The sequence below is a fragment of the Haliotis rubra genome, unplaced genomic scaffold (assembly GCF_003918875.1).
Source record: "Haliotis rubra isolate DU_JTF1 unplaced genomic scaffold, ASM391887v1 Scf39, whole genome shotgun sequence".
NCBI classification, from domain to species: domain Eukaryota; kingdom Metazoa; phylum Mollusca; class Gastropoda; order Lepetellida; family Haliotidae; genus Haliotis; species Haliotis rubra.
Window position 1 is genome coordinate 2,239,436 of NW_025767068.1, and position 21,891 is coordinate 2,261,326.

Consider the following 21,891-nt stretch of genomic DNA (forward strand, 5'->3'; position numbering starts at 1 on the left):
GCAGAATGAGATAAATTAATGCAGTAACTGCAGCGTGAATTAGCGCGCGCAGTAGAACAACTAGGGCATATTACATGTGGATCGGAGGCAGAAAAGCGTAATCTACAAATCGTACAGATTTTCATGAGCGTAAAGCTAGCTGAACAATCCGCGAATACTGCGTGAATAAACAGTAGAAATCACGATAATTAATCAATACAAATAGTAAAGGATACTAGCTATACCTCTATAGTAACCTATGAGAGGTAAAACTAAGAGATTATCAAAGGATATGTGTGTAAGGAGACACAAAGGCTCTCACATCCTGCTCACTGGAAGAAGAAGAAGGAGAGTGAAGCACATGGCCAGAGGGTGGCGACACCTTTTTCCGCCAGGGGAGACAAAGGGAGCAACTTCGTGGTGAGTACCAATTAGTGATTTTATTTTGAAGGGGCTTCAAATAAGGAGATACAAGTGTTCCACTATGTTAAGCAAGAAGAAGAAGACAAGCAAAAGAGCATGAGTCAGGATAAGGAAAACAATATCCCCTTAATGGCAAAATACTCTTCATGATTATGTCTACGAGTTATGATTATGTCAAATATTTAGGTGTGTATATAGAAAAGTGGAAGGAGAGCATTGAAAGGTTTTTAAAGTTCTGCTCCAGAAAGGAGCACTATCACCAATTTCAGTCTAAGTCGAACTTGTTGCCATAGAAACGCCAAAAATATTTTATTCAGAATTCCAAAACTACCAAAAGGCACCAGTACACCACCAGATCAATGTATGTGCCAAGTTTGGTGAAGAAATATTGAACGCTTTTAGAGTTCTGCTCCGGAAAAGACAAATGTGCACGGACGGACGGACGGAGTCCATTTAATAGTTAAGAAATACACTTCGCTCTACCACCATGTATAGTGTAATAAAACACTTTTGCCCTGAACTATTATAGTTAAAGCACGAGGACCTTGTGTCCGAGTGCTTTAACGATATAATAGTTCAGGGCTTAAAGTGTGTTTTTATTACACTATACATGGTGGTAGGCGAAAATGTATTTCTTTCTAAGATGCCAAATTTAATACTTTCTAAAGATAATTACGATTAATTTAAGGAAGAAAACAAGCGGCGGTGTCGGTGACCTAAATTAAGAATCCTCGCACAGGGCTAACTGGGCTGTTCTATTGATGTGTCTGCCCCCTCACGTTAAGGCCGAGCGTTACCAGAAAAAACAAATGATAACAGTTTGATGGCGGTTTACGTTCGGATTAGATATCTTCTCTGAAGTATTTTAATTACATCTGTCATTGCGTAAACAATATGGGGCAATATGAGCGTTGCATTTCTACTACCAGCGTAAGTTTAGATCAGTACATCCAGAGGAAGTTGAGTAGTCAAAGCGACATTCCACAATTGCATTGTGGGAATGTAAACATTACGAGCGTTACCGTGTCGCTGAAAACTTGTGAGTCGAAATGACACATTTTAACCGTCGTAAAACATAAACGTAATGTTTCCACCAGTGATGTTAGCTGCGCGTGAAGCAACAGCAAACCAAGAAACTGGATGCAACGGTGTAGTTTACTGTAGGAGGCCGTACGTGGCGATGACAACTGACATGCATCGTGACGTCGCTTACATTGTGACGTAATGTAAAATGTTTCGATTACGAGGGGACACACTAGAATGGCGCAGTGAAGGGATAACGTCATTCAATTGTTACGTCATCAAAAAACTATACCTTTATTGTCTGATAATGTTTGTTTTTTTCGATTGTTCTAACCGCTAGGCATCTTAGAAATAGCAATAAAAAATATTTAGCCATAATATTTTATCCCTTATGAAATGTGTCCATCAGTCAGCATGGTCAGTGCTTTGAGGCATAATTTATTGATCCAATTCTAACCACATTTTTATACCATTTAAAGCTCTTAAAATAACTAGCACATTACAGACAATTGTCTCAACAAACAGATCATACTGACTACCTCAGAGGTTGTGTATGATACTGTAATACAATTAAATGACATGTGAGTGAGTGAGTTTAGTTTTACGCCGCAGTCTGGACCAGACGATCCCATGATGAACAGCATGAGCATCATTCTGCGCAATTGGGAACCGATGACGTGTGTCAACCAAGCCAGCGAGCCTGACCATCCGATCCCGTTAAAATGACATATGTATCTTCTTTTGGTGACACTATGTTGACAATATAGTTTCCTTCCCAGACCATCAGCTATATAGCTATAGCTTTATATCCTGATTTGTATTCAACAGTACTCAAAGACAACTGTTGGGAATTAATGTGCCAGAGAAAATTTGTCTAAAATCAAATATTGTTATGATGACATAAATTCAAATTTAACCCCATAATCATTCCATGTAGATATGTGTTATGTATTAATTTATACTTTTACATAAACAATACAGGGCTCGATTTAGTGCTTTGTTGCTTGCACTGGTGCAATCCAATATTAAGAAGTGCAACCTAGTTATTAGTCTAACTTGCACTAGGTGTAAGTCAAATTTCAAGTGGGTGAACTTAATAAAACATCTAAATAATTCAATAGCATATTTCTGATATTACATATTGCAATAAAAACAGTACAACTGGAATTTGACTGGTGCAACTAAGTTTTTATCTTAGGTTGCACCTTGTGCAAGTGGGTGAACATCTCTTAAATCGAACCCTGTAATAGGTAATACTTATGTATAATGACTGCTAAAAAGTCATGAATGTCTATTGTAATATCAAAGCATATCTATTAATGTAAAGAGATAAAAAGATTCACGTTATTGATTTGTTTTGAGAGAATTTGAAAAAAAAGGTTTCCAGCATAAAACATAAAAAATAGGTCTAAAACTAAAACATGAGCCTATTCCTGACTTTTATAATCATCTGATCATTGTGAATGGCAAACTATGTGTAGATACTAAAAGTCAGTAAATGTAAACCATTTGACTTAACAGTGTGATTATAGAGACTTTAATATATCATGAATATATTGTTTCTGGTTTATGTGATGAAACATTAAGTTGGAAATTACCCTTGCCTGACTGACTGAGTATGGTTTTACGCCGTTTTTAGCAATATTCCAGCAATATCACGGCAGGGGACACCAGAAAATTGGCTTCACAAATTGTACCCACGTGGGGAATCGAACCCAGGCCTTCGGCGTGACGACCGAACGCTTTAACCACTAGGCTACCCCACCGCCCCCGGACATTACCCTTGAATATTTACTGAAACTATTGTAGCCTCCCTTGTATTCTTTTCTTCTATTCCAAACTTAAAACATGCCATTTTAAGATACATCCTTAATTTATCAAATGGGGAACATTCCTCAGTTATCCCCCTTTACCACTTCACCAATTAAAGGCGCCAATTTCACTAGCACAATAATTACAGTGCCTGAGACGATCTGCTTTGTCTTTAGCTGGTGCAGTGGAGGTGGTTTGACGTGTGTGAGGTCAAATCTTGCTGAAATGATGGTTGACTGCTATTTGAAGTAGCGTTGAATCAAGCAAGATGAGGTAGCCATCAGCTCTCACTCGTCTCAGTGTTGTGCGATATTTCCACATCAGACCATCTGATTTCATTGCTGTAACTTATTATGGTGAGTACCAGATATTTTGTAACTTTTAAAAGTTCTGGAAAAAAAAAGTTTCTTCATTATAGATCGCCTTGCCAGATTTAGATAAAGTGCATGCCAACTGAAATTACGTGCAGGGCTTTACACGACGCAGAAATGTGCAGAATGGATTCAGGACAAAACAATATGATGCTTCTGATAGACAGTTATATTAAATGTACCAAACACTTCACGTGAAACATTAGGAGCCTCTCACTGTAGTAATCATCACACCTTCCATTACACAATCCTTTCGCATTACAAAGGGTGCAGCCTGAAGCGTCAACTTAGCAAAATGCCCTGATTTCATCTGGCGAAAACAACACCCTAATAAATATTAGTGCAATTTCTGTACTACTTATGCTTTACTCATTGGAATTCATTGGATTCCAAATTTGCAACCATAGCTATTCGATTCTATTATCATTCTGATCAAATGAATCTATTTTCAACTATATTTCAACCATATCTTAGCATAGATTTCATCTCTTGATATGGCGTGTTGACTTTTTCTGCCTGTCTACGCTCATACAGCACATCAACATGACCGCACCTGGACATGCATCTTAAACACACTTGTCTGTTCGACACTGAGTTACACAGAGTAATATTGAGTGATATTTGCACATTATATTTTGTATCTTCAGTTGCCAGGAAAGTCAGAGCAGAAAGTAAATTGGAATAGAACCAAATATTTTATTTATCAGTGTTTTAAGGTGATTGGCATTTAACAGTAAATGTCCGTGTGAACCTGTGGGTTAAATTTCATTTACTCATGGCATTTAAATACCAATAATCCTTCATTAAATGTTGAATTGAAGTTTACCAAGAATGTCAATACACAACTGACTTTGTCCCTTTAATGCATCATATTACATTTACCCACAGGTGGCCCTTGTCCACAAAGATGAGGCCCAGGTGATTCCAGAATACAGCTAAATGTTTGTTCATTTTCTGGCTACATTTGTCTTGTTGTAGACACTACATTGTATCAGGCATTTCTACGTAATGTTGGGACTTTATAAAACAATTGTCAGCATATTTAAATTAAGCTTCTCAATATTTTGAACATTTGTTAAGTAGAACAATTTCAACCTTCGACTTGTGTCAAGTATCCCAGTGATTATGTTCATTATGTCTTTCTCCACAACAGTAACTTAAAGCTGATAATGATAAATTATCTCATAACTGGTAGTCATAAGATAAGATTACCCTGAAACAGTGTGGATATTAATATTCCACTGACATTTTCCAGGATGAACACCTCGAGGCAACAGAGAAAACTCTGCTGTGTCACCAATTGTTTCCCCACGTAATGTGGCTGATGGGTGCTGAAGGATGCTTAGTGGATACAGATTGTGATGTTGAATGTAACATTGGTGAGGCTGCTGGGGAGGAAACAATCAGCCATGTTGATTTTGATGACATGAATACTGAGCAGTCAAACATGTTCTGTCCAGACTGTGCAGAGGTCAAATATACTAAGCAGCAAAAGAAACGTCAGTTTGGAATTTTCCTTCACAGAAACGGATAACTGTAAACTCATTCAATGTTTTGATGGTATATTTTTGACAACATCTCCAACTTTACTTGAGCAAAGACATTCCTTCCCAAACTCAGAATGGAACCCAGGAAATGGTCTCAAAAACACAACCTGATCTCGGATATGGTACGGTGTTCACCATGTTTTTCATGCAACTCATGCTGCACGTGCTGTTCACAAGGACCAGCCCTATAAAATGCACCCCCAAAACCGGTTGAAACATTCACACTACAACGTCAGCAGGATGGCGCAAGTCACGACAGCTCAGAGGAACCAGGCGCTAGGAAGACTTGAAGCTGGCCACACTGCACAAGCCGTTGCCAATCACTTCCAGTTGAACGTTCGGACCATCTACAGGCTGCAGCAATGTTTCCGGTGCACAAACGCCACAAATGATCGCCCCCGTACTAGCAGACCAAGGGTGACCACAAGACGACAAGGCCGCCATGTTGTGCGACAGCATGTACAGAATCCCTTCATGCAGGCATCCGAAACAGCACGCCAGACAGTGAGAAGACCAATCAGTACTGATACAGTACGCAGACGTCTTAACAGTGGGAACCTCCATTGCCGTAGACCTATCCTCACCCCTCGTCATCGGCGTGAACGTCTACAGTTTGCCCTACAACCCCAAAACTGGCGATACAGGCAATGGAGAACTGTTCTGTTGACAGATGAGAGTCGGTATACGGCGTATCAACTGTAGATGGCAGAACAAGAATATGGCGACGACATGGCCAGCATTACTCAGACCAATGTGTTATGGAAAGAGACTCTTCGGGAGGAACAAGCATCTTGGTATGGGGTGAAATAGGCCTAAACCAGGCAGTGGGTCCTGTGGTGTTCCAGAACCTTTGTCCAAGGAGAGGAGGTAGCATCACAGCGGTGCGCTACATCGACCAAGCTCTCAGACCCCACATCATACCACATTTCGCACGTCACCGGAACAACATTTTCCAGCATGATAACTCCCTGCCCTATACTGTCAGAGCTACACGGGACTTCCTACAGCAGAACGGTGTCAACATTATGCAGTGGCCAGCCCTTAGTCCTGATTTAAACCCAACTGAACATCTTTGGGATGAAATTCAGAGGAGCCTGAATAATGTCATACCAAGGCTGAACACAGACGATTTATTGCGCCAGGCCTTTCTCAGAGTGTGGTTCCAGGTGCCAATGGCCTTCATTAATCGATTGGTGCACTCCATGCATGGACGCATGAAGACATAGCAGGAATAGTATAGTACGAATAGACATAGTACGAATACAGTCTACCCTGGTTATAATGCCACCGTTTGTCCAGGAGAAAATATGGCATTATATCCAGGGTGGCATTATAACCAGGTAGGACAGATAGTGGCCCTGTGTAATATACAAGGTGATTGAGCTGATGTTTCCTGTAATGGACCGCCTCCGTGGTGTAGTGGTTAGAGCGTCTGCCCGGAGAGCGGAAGGTCGCGGGTTCGATTCCCAACCGCGTCATACCAAAAGACGTTAAAATAAGGTACTTGTTGGTCCCTGCCTGGCGCTCGGCATTAATGGGTACAAGAAGAACTGGTCGGCTCGGAGTCAGTATAATGTGTCTGAGTGGGGTATTCATGCTTCACTGCGGCATGGTATCTCAGTGGGCTAGCACTATAAAACCAGCTTAAGCCTGGGCTAGTACAAGCAGCCACACATACACACATACGCACGCATGCACGTCGTCATATGAGCGAAATATTCTCAAGCACGACGTTAAACCCAATTTCACCTCACCTCCCATCCTGTAATGAGCCTTGAATGACTGGATAAACCCAGCATCTATAGGGGCTGCAGGTGACTTGTTGTTGTAGGTGGCAGGAAGTGTATTGTCACATGTGTTATCCTATCTGGGATTACATGACTACTTACAGCATTAATGACTTTGGTCAATTAATTTGATTCATGTTAATTAACCAATTAAGGAATGTACACTACATGCAGCCAGTGCAATTGGCATTATAACCAGGGTAAAATTACTTTTTGTCATAAAACCCCTTGGCAAATGGCATTATATCCAGTTTGGCACTATAACCATGGTATTATATAGGCAGGAAATATGTTCTGGCAAAACCATCGCGCTATATCCAGGGTGGCATTACAACCAAGGTGCACTGTACATACTTCTCAACACTTGGTTGTAGTCGCTTGAAGACAGTGTAAGAACCTATGCCAAAACATCACTTTAAGCAATAAACAAGAAGTTATTATCAATAAAGTTGTGTGCTTTATTATTGACCAACCAACTTCTAGAATGTCGATCAATCAATAAAATCCTAACACCAATTCCAAGATAATCTCTCTTCATAAAATTACAATATATGATAGTTTCAGAGGACTTTTGTAATTCAATAATAACCACAATTGTAGAAACTGTAAACCAGAAATTATGCCTATTTATTGTTTCAAGTCATTAATTTGACAAAAATTATTTATGCTTCAAATCCTTTAAAATAAGATCCTTGGTCATAGTGTTTCCCCTTTCCACTGAATCCATGAGGACATGCTGGTAGAACAGCCAGGTAATCAAGCGTGTGTAGTGAAATTTCAATTTCACACATGCAACTCGCACACCTGTCGTCGTAGAAGTTCACAAAATATATCCACCATTCATCCATACAATCATTATAGTACATCATGCACCATACACCCTTACAGATACCAAAAAACAGACATTTCAGTTATTACCACCCTTATTTTACATCATATTTAAACATTGTATTATGATAGTCGGCAATGATTGACATAATTCTTCCGTGACTGTTTATTTTACAATCAATTGAATATTGTTTCTCACTTCTCTCAGTTATATACTGCGACATATTTGTGTTGTCAAAAATCCCAATATGTACGGGCTGACGAAATTCACACGCTGCATACAAGACCATCACATTTCGTGTACTGCATCAGCTACCCGCTATATTGAATTGCCTGCATATAGCCTAATCAGACATAGTATGAAAGAAATTTGAGTACTGTACGGATACAAAGAAAATATACTCTAGCTTTAAAAGTGTGATATTCAGACATTTAATGCATGACTTAAATTACTGATTGCAAAACGTCCAAAAAACAGCCATGTGGTGATTCGTTATTGCAGTATAAGCAGTCATTGTAATCCCTGATGTATCATGGAAACATGGAACAAATATTTTAGGACATAACACATGACATATCATCGTTTAAGAGAAAGATATACTGTCCATGCACCAGCTTGAACTTTACCAGTGAAGGTTAAGGCTACAGTGGTTAACTGGTTATTCATAATAATAGAACCATCAAATTAAACTTTAGAAAGTATGTTTCTTATTGTCAAGTTTGTTAAATCAACACATAAACAACTGATGCAACTTCCTGACTCGTAAACCTGCAATGTAAACGACAAACTCGTCAAGTATCGTTGATCAACTTGATTGTGGTATTAATCAGCGACTGTTTACTTTACACAATGTTATCACTGTGTCCCGCCCATGTGAGTTTAGTGTTGGGGTTTACAACTACAATCAATTACTTATCTCTGATTATCAATCTGCATATTGTGAGCGATAACCAACACTAATATAGGGAACGGCCATTACCAGGCTACATGTGTGCTATCTTGTACATTCCAATTTTGATCATGAAAACTTTACATTGCATATTAATGTCCAACTAAAACAAATATTGACGACGGATAACTTCTTTGAGTGGCATTTTAGAAGTTGGGAAGTACAATATAGAACACACTTTATGGCGCGCATGACAACGGTACAAGAATCTGTATCGAAGCGTCGCACTCACGAATAAAAAGAAGTTGTTATCCATAAAGTGTGTTCTATATAAAACTAATATGACTTTTTTAATCAAAGTATGTCTGTTAAGTGAGACACAATAGTGTATTTTTTTGCATTCTTGGTAATTGAAATTCACTGTCTGGATCCAGAAACTGGCTGTCTAAAAAAACAATGATATTATGTGGTATATATATTTCATTCCACACAAATACTGTCTGGTCAGCACACAAATATCGTCTGGATATCAGGGGGTGCAGATAAACATGATTCCAGTGTATCTGAAATGTACTTTCTGAATTCCACAGAAATGTTTAATACTGAACTGCTACTTCTTCCAAAGCATTTGACTGGCTAAAGAAAGCATTAACAATAAAGGTCACTTTTTGTGATAATATGCTCTGTTCATTCAAACATTTCTAAAAAGTGAACCCATGGCCCACCAGCACTCGGTTATATGGGTCATTTAGAAAATATTGTGGGTCATGTCAAATTGCTGTGACTTTTTAGCCATACACTACTAGTTACTAGCATGGGTTCACTTCCTTTGTTAAACTTTTAATCCAGGTGAGGTCAACAAGATACACGGAAGAAGTACTTGAGTTTTGCTTGAGTTGCCAAGAGAAAACAAACTTGTGATGCGTTTCAGATTTACATTTATGGATGCGCCGACACGACCCGCCCATACCTGTACAGTGCGCCATGTTAAATATTAATGCGTGAATGGCACAAGGGCATGGCCTAGAATGAACACTGACTATGTTCTGAAAAACCCAGAGATATATAAGACCACAGTAGCGGCCAACTGTTTATTAACTGGCTAATAACAGAATGGATGGGATTTGGATTGCAATATTGTGCTGAACAACTTCACTGATTTCATATCCCAAAACGAGATGAATTCGACAATCTGGTGATTTCGACGATTGCATTGCTCGTGCTATATCAGGGGAGTACGTGCACAATTGGAGTGCACAAGCAGTTTCATCAATAGGATGGATGCCCAGTCGCTGTCGTGAGAAGTTTTACTGACAATAGAAATCTGGAAGTTAACTTATATAAAAAGCAAACAAATATTATTTACCTGAGATTGTTAATACCACATCAGATGCAACATCAGTTGCATTTATAACAAAAAATAGCAAGCTAAAATTCAGTTGTCTGCTAGTGACAGGCAACATATAAATAGGAAGCCATGTGATCACAACACTCCCTTGAAATGCGGAGTGAAAAATATGGCTCATAGTCGAAAACCCATACAAAATCCCCGGATGTGGAGAGTGGCAACAGTTTCGCCGATACGATGTCATCAAACACTTGATATTTTTGTGTGAAATGAACGAATATATCCTTTAACACTCACAGTTAGTGAAAAAAACTTTAAATGATTTTAAAGATAAAAAGTCACGTTTTTGTCTTACATCGTCGAAAACCCCTGACACCAGGATACTGTTACCTGCAGTTAATCTGTGATTGTGTGTGAATAAGCAGTCATGTGAATTTATTTTTGTTCAGGTATATATTTGCAAGAACTTAAACATGGTTGTTTTTTTCATTTATGGACATATAAATGTAAAAACAAATGTGAACATTTACTCAATGTATCACTCAAGAATTTACATTTGCATCCATAGCTGCAGAATGCAAATATCTAAAATGAAAGTACTGTCAAGATTGCATTTTCAAAATCGGCCAAAGCCACTTTGGAGATGGGAATCAAAGAATTTGTTGCTTGGGGTATATAAAGATGGCCTAAACCAGATCACAGATGTTCCTGGTATGGGGGTTCGTTTGTATCATTGTGTAGGGACCCAGTTTTATAAAAGCCACTTTTACTTTTTAATTCTGCCTATGAAATACCATGTTTTCTAGTATGAACAGGGAATAAATTCCTGATTAACAGTTTGGTTGTATCCAATTAGTCATACGCCCATTTCTCATATGGCCACTAGTCATACGGAATGGACCGGATTAATTAACAACAAGAGTCATGTTCCAATACAATAGACTTCGTCTGCTTTTGTTGTGCGAGATATAAGGTGATAGTCAAACATAATTCAATAGTCTACTCTGCATACAGATTGTTTTGAATATGTTCTTAGAAAAGCGGGGTAAGAATATAATTCCATTTCTGAATCGAATTAACTATTATGCAGATTTAAGGAAATACTCTATGGAAGAAAGAAGTGGTCGAATATTGAGATACGCTGTCACACGATTTCCGACAAACTTATTTGCCAAAACAACTTTCCTAATAATTTCTTGGAATACTACATACTTGTCATAAAAATAAATACACTAATGAAATTATATGTCAAAGAGTATGTGACCAATGTACTGAAGAAATGTGTTATACATGTGACAGAAGAACTGAAGAAATGCTTTATATATTTATACTTGTTATAAGAATATGTAAACTCTTGCTAAATTCTTTTTATTTCATTTCATATGGGTCATTCCATTCACCTACAGAGGTACTAAGGGTTCATATGTAAGAGCAATCAACATGTGTTTATTTAAGACGTATGACTAATGGGGTGACACCAACAGTTCCCTTGATATATCTGCAATGTTATCTTAACTGTTCAATCATAGGGTAAGTGAGAATAAGTGTTGAGTCTTCTTCAGATATCTGAAATCATGAAGTTGACACACCCAAAGAACAGAACTTTCACGTTAATTTGAAGCCTTGTTTATTTCTTATTTAACACTGCACAACAACATTCCAGGGCTCCAGATTTGACAGCGGTAAATTATCGAGTCTAGACCAAACAATACAGTGATTGATACCGCAAACAACGATGCCTATCGTCCTGGTACGATTGCAGGCATCCATGCGTTACCAAACATTGGTTGACTATTGGGTGGATCCAAAATGCTGCATTTAAATTACGTTCGTCGACACTTGCAATTAGGAACCGAACCATGTATACTTACGTGGATTGAAGTTTGGATCTGCTTTCCGTCACCACTCATTGTTCTTATTGCCTATTCTCGGTACTTGTGATGAGGTGCACTTCCCGTGCAAAACGTGCAGTTGCGTGACGTTCCATGTAATAATTTCACCTCGCTCGTAAAATGTTTGCTAACAAAATTCCAGGGGCCAAATTCCATAATTGTTCACTTTCACAAATAGATTATAACTGAGCCTAATGCATAAAAAACCCAAACCAAACATAATCTTATGTTTATGATTTCAGAGTGGAGCATCGCGGAAATAGTATTTGCTGCGGAACTGACAAGATGTCAGCGGCCATGAAACTGTCAAATTTTCCAGGCGATGTCAAATTCCTTGTGATTTCTCTCTTAATCTCCATACATCTGTCTTTGACAACCGGGACCGCAAATGTCCAGAGATACTTTGGGTCTAAAACTGCTTACGAGCTCATTCATCCGCCACCTGAAATCGTTATCGAAGACGAGTTTAATTCCGTTCAAGTTGGGACGTTTTCATGCTTGGCTGCACATTCCAGTTCTGTCATGCGACATGGTGCTAGGTACCCAGGTCTTGAGGATGTCCAGAGCATATCGAAGATTCACAAGGACATTTATGATAAATTGACTTCTGACAAATTTCAACCACTGAAAGAGTGGAAGAATTCTTTTCCTCAAAATAATGAAAAAATGTTAATGGCTTTAGGGGAAGAGGAACAGATTCATCTTGGTCACAGAACTGCAAGACGATTAAGATCGTTATTTGTAGATGAAGATATGGAAAATTTTAGATTTCTTGTGTCAAGCAAACAGAGAACTCAGGAAAGTGGAAATGCTTACCATGAAGGGTTTTTACAGGCTTTAATGGGCGACTCCGAGGAAGGAGACATGGATTCGGAATTGAGCGATGAAACTTTGAGGTTTCATGAAAGGTGTCAAAAGTACATTCATACAGTTGGCAAGAATAAAACTGCTATCATGGAATTTTATAAATTTCTTTCTGGGAAAGAAATGACCAACATTATGAAGAAAGTCAGTTCTAAATTGGGAATTCCAGAAGATCTCCTAAAAACAGGTAGGCAAATATCTTGTTACAATATATTGCCAGAGTGCAGATTAGTTGACGCAGCTTACTATAGTGATATTTGGTTCATACTGCCGACTCTAGCTCATTTTTCACATACCTTTTGATCCTTAGGGTTAGTTGGGTTGGGTTACGGAAGGTTACATCCAACTCTGTCCTTGATGATGATGATTTGGAGATGCACTTTCCAACATAATGTGTATTTTGCACACAGGCCTGCCAGATGTGGCAACCTGAATGGGGCGTTAGTGTTGCATAGTTAAATTTGTTTGAATTTTAGGTTCGGAAATTTGCCAGAAGGTGTAAGGGGTATCAACTATGGGATGGTTTGCTTGGTATTTGTTTTGTTTGATTTTATGTTTTGTTTTTGTATTATCTTTTTTATGTTAGCACTAGTTGGTTATGTGGGATTATAAGTGACCTAAATGCCGGTTTTGAAATGAAATATACCTAAGGCTTTGAAGGTTTGGGTGTTATTTAGTGGGCTTAGGAGTGTTAGGTGTTTCTGTCCAGTGAACTCTGGAGCACCATTCTGTGTTGTTGGTAGTGTATGCAGTGTAGTAGGACGTGTCCAGGCGTTTCTGTTTCATTGCAGTGTTTTAATTTGTCTGTTTGGTGTTTGAAGATCTGGGTTAGAATTGATCCCATGCTTGTCGTAAGAGACAAACAATGGGATCGGGTGGTCAGGCACGCTGACTTGGTTGACATATGTCATCATGTCCCAATTGCATAGATCAATGCTCATGCTGTTAATCACTGGATTGTCTGGTCCAGACTTCATTATTTACAGACCGCCAACATATAGCTGGAATATTGCTGAGTGCGGCGTAAAACTAAACTCACTCACTGTTTGGTGTTTTTTGCTTGTATGTAGAGGGGAAGTTAATTTTGTGTGACCTGTTTGTAATTTGGTTATCGTTCTGGTCAATATTTTTGGATTTATGGTAATATTTTTGTTTTTGAGTGTTTGTTTTAGTAGATATTTTAGTTTAGAATTTGAGTTTTGGTATTTACTTTTGCCACCCTAGGAAGATTTTTTGTTTTGAATTTGATAGGCTTTTATTTCGTTTTTAGATAAGGGTATGTTTACCTGAGTTAACTTCTGGGAGTTTAAGCCGCTTTGGCTTCTTGGTCGGCATGTTCGTTGCCAAACACACCAACATGGGCAGGGATCCATATGGTTTTTCATTTATTTCATGAAAAAGCAACGACAGAATTTTCATGAACTGGATTGGTCAACAAGCTCAAAAGAACTTATATGAAGACCGCTCCAATATACATAAATATATGAAACAGTATCATGACAAGAAATATGTCTGTTGTGTTTGTCAGCGTTGAGATCAAACCTTAAGTGACAGTGGAGGACTTGACAAACTCTTGAACCTATATTTGGATCAAAATGAATGTCTTTAGCTCTGGGACTTAAGGCAGATTTGAAATCATTGATGTCTGTAAGATATCCATATGAACTCTACCTTTTTGATTAAGGCGTATAGATCCTGAGCAATTTGTGGCATCTCATTTATTAGTTTATGTTGGTTTCTGGTGTTTTTGGTTTTGTTTTGCTTGGAGCCCACTGAGTGAGTCTGTTAGAATTAAAATCTCATTGTGTTGAATGATGAATGGGTCATGGAGTGAGGTTACCATGCCCATTGATTCTGCTGAGAAAATTGATTGGCTGTCTGGGAGTCTTGAACTCAGTCCTTATCCCACTTCCCATGGATCCCCTTTCAGATTAAGCACCCTCTTATGATTAGCATGATTACAGGTAGGTACCCTTTTACAATGAGACAAGCTTTCACAATCATTAGAGTTGGACACTACAAACTCCCCTTCATGATTTTTAGGATTAGTTGTGAGGTAGGGTATGGCTTAGCTACCTCATTTACCAAGTACAGTGGACTCTGCCAATACCGGCCTCTCTTAACACCGGCACTCTGTCTACATCGGCACAAAGTTTCGGTCCCGGCAGAAATGCACGTTATTATCATTTAGAAACTTCTGTAAACATCGGCATCTGTCTATTCAGGATATCGGCATTGTTTTTCAGTCCCAACGAACAAGTTGTTATGAAAACGAATCTGTAAAAACCGGCACATGAAAGACGGCGTAACCCTTTGATGCAATTAGGTCCAAATGATGTAACAACACAATTCGCTGTGACTCCCCGAGATTATTCAGAAGCGGGAAGTGTTAATCAGTATCTTGTTAATCAGTGAGTGGTACGTAACACTTACCCAGAGTAATTAATACATGTAGTGGGCAGTTTGACTGTATAAACAAGCAAGTGTTTACATTTTGTTGATTAGCTGGGTATTGACTTCCGAGATTATTCAGAAACGAGAGAAGTGTCAATCAGTTTCTTGTTAATTAGTGAGTGGCACGTGTCACTTACATAGAGGCTTAATCGTTTGATGGCGGTATCGTTTGAAAGCTCTGAACATCAACAATATCACTGTACTCTTGCCGAGAGTATTTTCACATTTGTAAGAAGCAATTTTATTGGATAAAGATTGGTTTCTAACGGACGCTTTTCACTACACTCTGCTTATAAGGGTCATGATTGGTCAAAATCAGACACGTGACCTTAGCAGCCAATCATATTATGGAAATGGATACCTTCTTTGTAAACTAAAACTTTTAGATTAAGACGAAAGTTTTTGGGTAAAATAATGCTATTCTGAACATATTAAGAAAGACATCGCTACCTATCGTAAATTATGGAGCGTATTGGACATATCGTGCTAGGTTATGGCCTATGACAAAATGCTTCATGCATATATTTTCACATTAAGCATCGTGTGCGAGCGTCAAGACGGAGGCGGTGAAAGCGAGATGTAACTTGTCAGTGACTTGACTTACATTGCATGATCGCACAAAAGTATGGAAATAGTAATTTTATATGTAACGTTGGACAACTTTTATAAATGTTATTGTTGTTTTCAATTTATTTAATGATTTCCTCGATGTTTGAAACATCGTTACTTTGCTCTTTGACAATGCTATTGTAGACCAGCTGCCGGAAGCATAAACAAGAATCGTTGTTTTTCAACATTGCGAAAAATAGTTTATAATTTTAATTCTGCCGATGATATATGATCAGTTGAATTTAAATAGTGTATCCAATGAAATTTGAGGAAACTTTATATTTTGATCAAGTCTGTGATCATGTGGTGGGTGTTGGTTAATTGGATTAACTCTGATTAATTCAAATCTAAAAAAAAATGTGCCTGGTAAAATGCACTACTACTCAATATTTTAACATTTTGGTCTCTAAAATTTGGTATTATCCTCAGAGCCAGATGAACAAATTAGATGAATAATCATGAGCACCTTTAGATTGTGATTGTGACCCAAACAAGGCAACCTGCAAGGCTACATCCACATTGTTAAACTGAGTTCAAATATACTATACAAATATACTGCATGCTTCATGACTTTTGGCCCCAGGTTTGAAAATGCATGTAGACCCCTTTTACAATTTCTATCATTTATTGTCATTCCAAACCCAACTGATTCATAGGTTGATCATTGTTATCAGAGATAGTCTTTTGTTTTCCTGTGGTTTTACATGTAAAGCATCAATAAACAAATACCTAATGAATTTCATGCCTGTGCATGATAATGACAAGTGCATTGAAAATATGAAATATGTATATTAGATATTTGCAATCCATTTGTTCCACGTTCATGAGTATGTAACATAATTTGGTTGTTCACCTTCCTGTGTTGACCACATTGACTGCATTGAGAATATTTTAACAGATGATGATCTAAACATTTTAATATATGCTGTAACAAACAGAACTGTAACAAATAAAATTATTGAAGTGTTCAAGCAATTAACTGCTGGAGATCACTGTATTTCCTTAGAATTTCACATGTTCATAGAAGATGCTCTTGTACCTTATCTTCACTTATTTTGTATATTTTAAATGTTGGGCATGGCTACATTACCGGCCCTATGGACTTGTGAAAATCTGGGGGCTGTGGGGTAGCCTAGTGGTTAAAGCGTTGACTCGTCACGCCGAAGACCCGGGTTCGATTCCCCACATGGGCACAATGTGTTAAGCCCATTTCTGGTGCCCCCCACCGTGATATTGCTGGAATATTGCTAAAAGCGGCGTAAAACTAAACTCAGTCAGTCAGTCAGTGTGAAAATCTGTGTTACTAACTGTTAGAATTGATCTTCAGTGACCCATTCTTGTCAGAAGCGGTGACTAATGGGATCAGGTGTTCAGGCTCACTAAGAAGGCAGACACATGTCAGCAGGTCCCAATTTGCATAGATTGATGCTCAATTTACTGAGGTTTTGATGATTTCAATTACTGGATTGTCTGGTCCAGACTTGACAATTTACAGTTCGTCATCATACAGCTGGAATAATCCTGATTATGAATATGGCTTGACTTAAATGAACTGAGTGAAACACAAGCTGCGATGGGTTATGTAAACAAGGAGGTAGTTTCAACTATTCATTCAGGGACTTTAAAAAGCCTTTGATTATTGAAAGTGGAATTTCATGATCCCCCATCAATGTTATAAATCATAAAAATGGTTTGATGATAATGTTAGTACATAACTGGGTTTCAGATGTACAAGAAGCTTAAATGTGGATTTGCTCATGTATGGCTTGACCAAAATATTTTGGTCCTGAAAGCCTTTTTAGGTACAGATGAACAAAGAGTAAATGATATTCATATCTAAAACAGACACCATCAGAATGTACATCTAACCTTTTAACACATTATTCCTGGTGTAAAGTATCATTTAGAACAGAAATGTACATCACAAATTTAAATGATAAAGAGATAATTGGGGAGTCTGGCAAATTAAAAAATTCTGTTCCTAGCTTAATTGTGAATCATAGCTGTCAGTTCCACTGTGTTGACCAGTTAACTGCTATATGTAAGGATTGTGATTCTGGTGATATTGAAGATAAATTTCATGCATTGTTTAATTGTACTAGGTTTTCATATTCACGATTATAATATTTGTCCCATCTTGTTCAGAAACATACAAATGTCAACAGATAATGACAAGTTCAGATATTTACCTTTTCAATACTAAAGACTATCGTAAATTTTCAAAGTAAATTCTGAAGTATTTTCATTAAATTCATAAACTAGATACACGTTTGAGGGCATATTCATCTGTAAGTCTGACAGGCCCACCTGTAAGTGACATTCCTGTGTTAACCTCACTGTCATGATACGTATCATATTGTAACTTTGTCTATCTTCCCAGCCAGTTATCAAATTGGTGTTTTGCTATGCATTTGCTGAGTTTTGATGAGATGTACCAAATATGATGTATGTGATCATGATGAGACATACCAAATATGATGTATGTGATCATGATGAGACCAAATATGATGTATGTGATCATAATGAGACATACCAAATATGATGTATGTGATCATGATGAGACATACCAAATATGATGTATGTGATCATGTTGAGACACACCAAATATGATGTATGTGATCATGATGAGACATACCAAATATGATGTATGTGATCATGATGAGACATACCAAAATGATGATGTGATGTGATCATGATGAGACATACCAAATATGATGTATGTGATCATGATGAGACATACCAAATATGATGCATGTGATCATGATGAGACATACCAAATATGATGTATGTGATCATGATGAGACATACCAAATATGATGTATGTGATCATGATGAGACATACCAAATATGATGTATGTGATCATGATGAGACATACCAAATATGATGCATGTGATCATGATGAGACATACCAAATATGATGTATGTGATCATGATGAGACATACCAAATATGATGCATGTGATCATGATGAGACATACCAAATATGATGTATGTGATCATGATGAGACATACCAAATATGATGCATGTGATCATGATGAGACATACCAAATATGATGCATGTGATCATGATGAGACATACCAAATGATCATGATGACATACCAAATATGATGTATGTGAACATGATCATGTTGAGACATACCATCAATATGATGTAATGTGATCATGTTGAGACATACCAAATATGATGTATGTGATCATGATGAGACATACCAAATATGATGTATGTGATCATGATGAGACATACCAAATATGATGTATGTGATCATGATGAGACACACCAAATATGATGTATGTGATCATGATGAGACATACCAAATATGATGCATGTGATCATGTTGGGACCCACCAAATATGATGTATGTGATCATGATGAGACATACCAAATATGATGTATGTGATCATGTTGAGACATACCAAATATGATGTATGTGATCATGTTGGGACCCACCAAATATGATGTATGTGATCATGTTGGGACCCACCAAATATGATGTATGTGATCATGATGAGACACACCAAATATGATGTATGTGATCATGTTGGGACATACCAAATATGATGTATGTGATCATGATGGGACATACCAAATATGATGTATGTGATCATGATGAGACATACCAAATATGATGTATGTGATCATGATGAGACATACCAAATATGATGTATGTGATCATGATGAGACATACCAAATATGATGTATGTGATCATGATGAGACATACCAAATATGATGTAAGTGATCATGTTGGGACCTACCAAATATGATGTATGTGATCATGATGAGACATACCAAATATGATGTATGTGATCATGTTGGGACCCACCAAATATGATGTATGTGATCATGTTGGGACATACCAAATATGATGTATGTGATCATGTTGGGACCCACCAAATATGATGTATGTGATCATGTTGGGACCCACCAAATATGATGTATGTGATCATGTTGGGACCCACCAAATATGATGTATGTGATCATGTTGGGACATACCAAATATGATGTATGTGATCATGTTGAGACCCACCAAATATGATGTATGTGATCATGATGAGACATACCAAATATGATGTATGTGATCATGATGAGACATACCAAATATGATGTATGTGATCATGTTGGGACATACCAAATATGATGTATGTGATCATGTTGGGACCCACCAAATATGATGTATGTGATCATGTTGGGACCCACCAAAATGATGATGTATCATAATGGGACATAACCAAATATGATGTATGTGATCATGATGAGACCATCAAATATGATGTATGTGATCATGATGAGACATACCAAATATGATGTATGTGATCATGATGAGACATACCAAATATGATGTATGTGATCATGATGAGTGTACCAAATATGATGTATGTGATCATGTTGAGACATACCAAATATGATGTATGTGATCATGTTGGGACATACCAAATATGATGTATGTGATCATGATGACATACCAATGATGTATGTGATCATGACAATGACACAAATATGATGTATGTGATCATGATGAGACATACCATCATGATGTATGTGACATACCAAATATGATGTATGTGATCATGTTGGGACCCACCAAATATGATGTATGTGATCATGTTGAGACATACCAAATATGATGTATGTGATCATGATGAGACACACCAAATATGATGTATGTGATCATGATGAGACATACCAAATATGATGTATGTGATCATGATGGGACATACCAAATATGATGTATGTGATCATGATGAGACATACCAAATATGATGTATGTGATCATGATGAGACATACCAAATATGATGTATGTGATCATGTTGAGACACACCAAATATGATGTATGTGATCATGATGAGACACACCAAATATGATGTATGTGATCATGTTGAGACATACCAAATATGATGTATGTGATCATGATGAGGTGTACCAAATATGATGTATGTGATCATGATGAGACATACCAAATATGATGTATGTGATCATGATGAGACACACCAAATATGATGTATGTGATCATGTTGAGACACACCAAATATGATGTATGTGATCATGATGAGACATACCAAATATGATGCATGTGATCATGATGAGACATACCAAATATGATGTATGTGATCATGATGAGACATACCAAATATGATGTAAGTGATCATGATGAGGTGTACCAAATATGATGCATGTGATCATGATGAGACATACCAAATATGATGCATGTGATCATGATGAGACATACCAAATATGATGTATGTGATCATGATGAGACATACCAAATATGATGTATGTGATCATGATGAGACACACCAAATATGATGCATGTGATCATGATGAGACATACCAAATATGATGCATGTGATCATGTTGAGACATACCAAATATGATGCATGTGATCATGATGAGACATACCAAATATGATGCATGTGATCATGATGAGACACACCAAATATGATGTATGTGATCATGATGAGGTGTACCAAATATGATGCATGTGATCATGATGAGACATACCAAATATGATGTATGTGATCATGTTGAGACATACCAAATATGATGCATGTGATCATGATGAGGTGTACCAAATATGATGCATGTGATCATGTTGAGACATACCAAATATGATGTAAGTGATCATGATGAGACACACCAAATATGATGTATGTGATCATGTTGAGACACACCAAATATGATGTATGTGATCATGATGAGACATACCAAATATGATGTATGTGATCATGTTGAGACACACCAAATATGATGTAAGTGATCATGATGAGGTGTACCAAATATGATGCATGTGATCATGTTGAGACATACCAAATATGATGTAAGTGATCATGATGAGACACACCAAATATGATGTATGTGATCATGATGAGGTGTACCAAATATGATGCATGTGATCATGTTGAGACACACCAAATATGATGCATGTGATCATGATGAGACATACCAAATATGATGTATGTGATCATGTTGAGACACACCAAATATGATGTAAGTGATCATGATGAGGTGTACCAAATATGATGTATGTGATCATGATGAGACATACCAAATATGATGTAAGTGAT

General features: G+C 37.5%; 1 protein-coding gene across 1 annotated transcript in view; it reads left to right on the plus strand.

Annotated features, from left to right (window-relative positions):
- The first annotated feature begins 12,149 nt into the window (after positions 1–12,149).
- Positions 12,150–21,891, plus strand: part of LOC124286736 (multiple inositol polyphosphate phosphatase 1-like) — a 41,699-nt gene continuing 31,957 nt past the window's right edge. Inside the window, exon 1 of the mRNA XM_046723161.1 lies at positions 12,150–12,951. Within this exon, the coding sequence (XP_046579117.1) occupies positions 12,186–12,951 (766 nt within the window). The 5' untranslated portion in view covers positions 12,150–12,185. The remainder of the gene's footprint in view (positions 12,952–21,891) is intronic.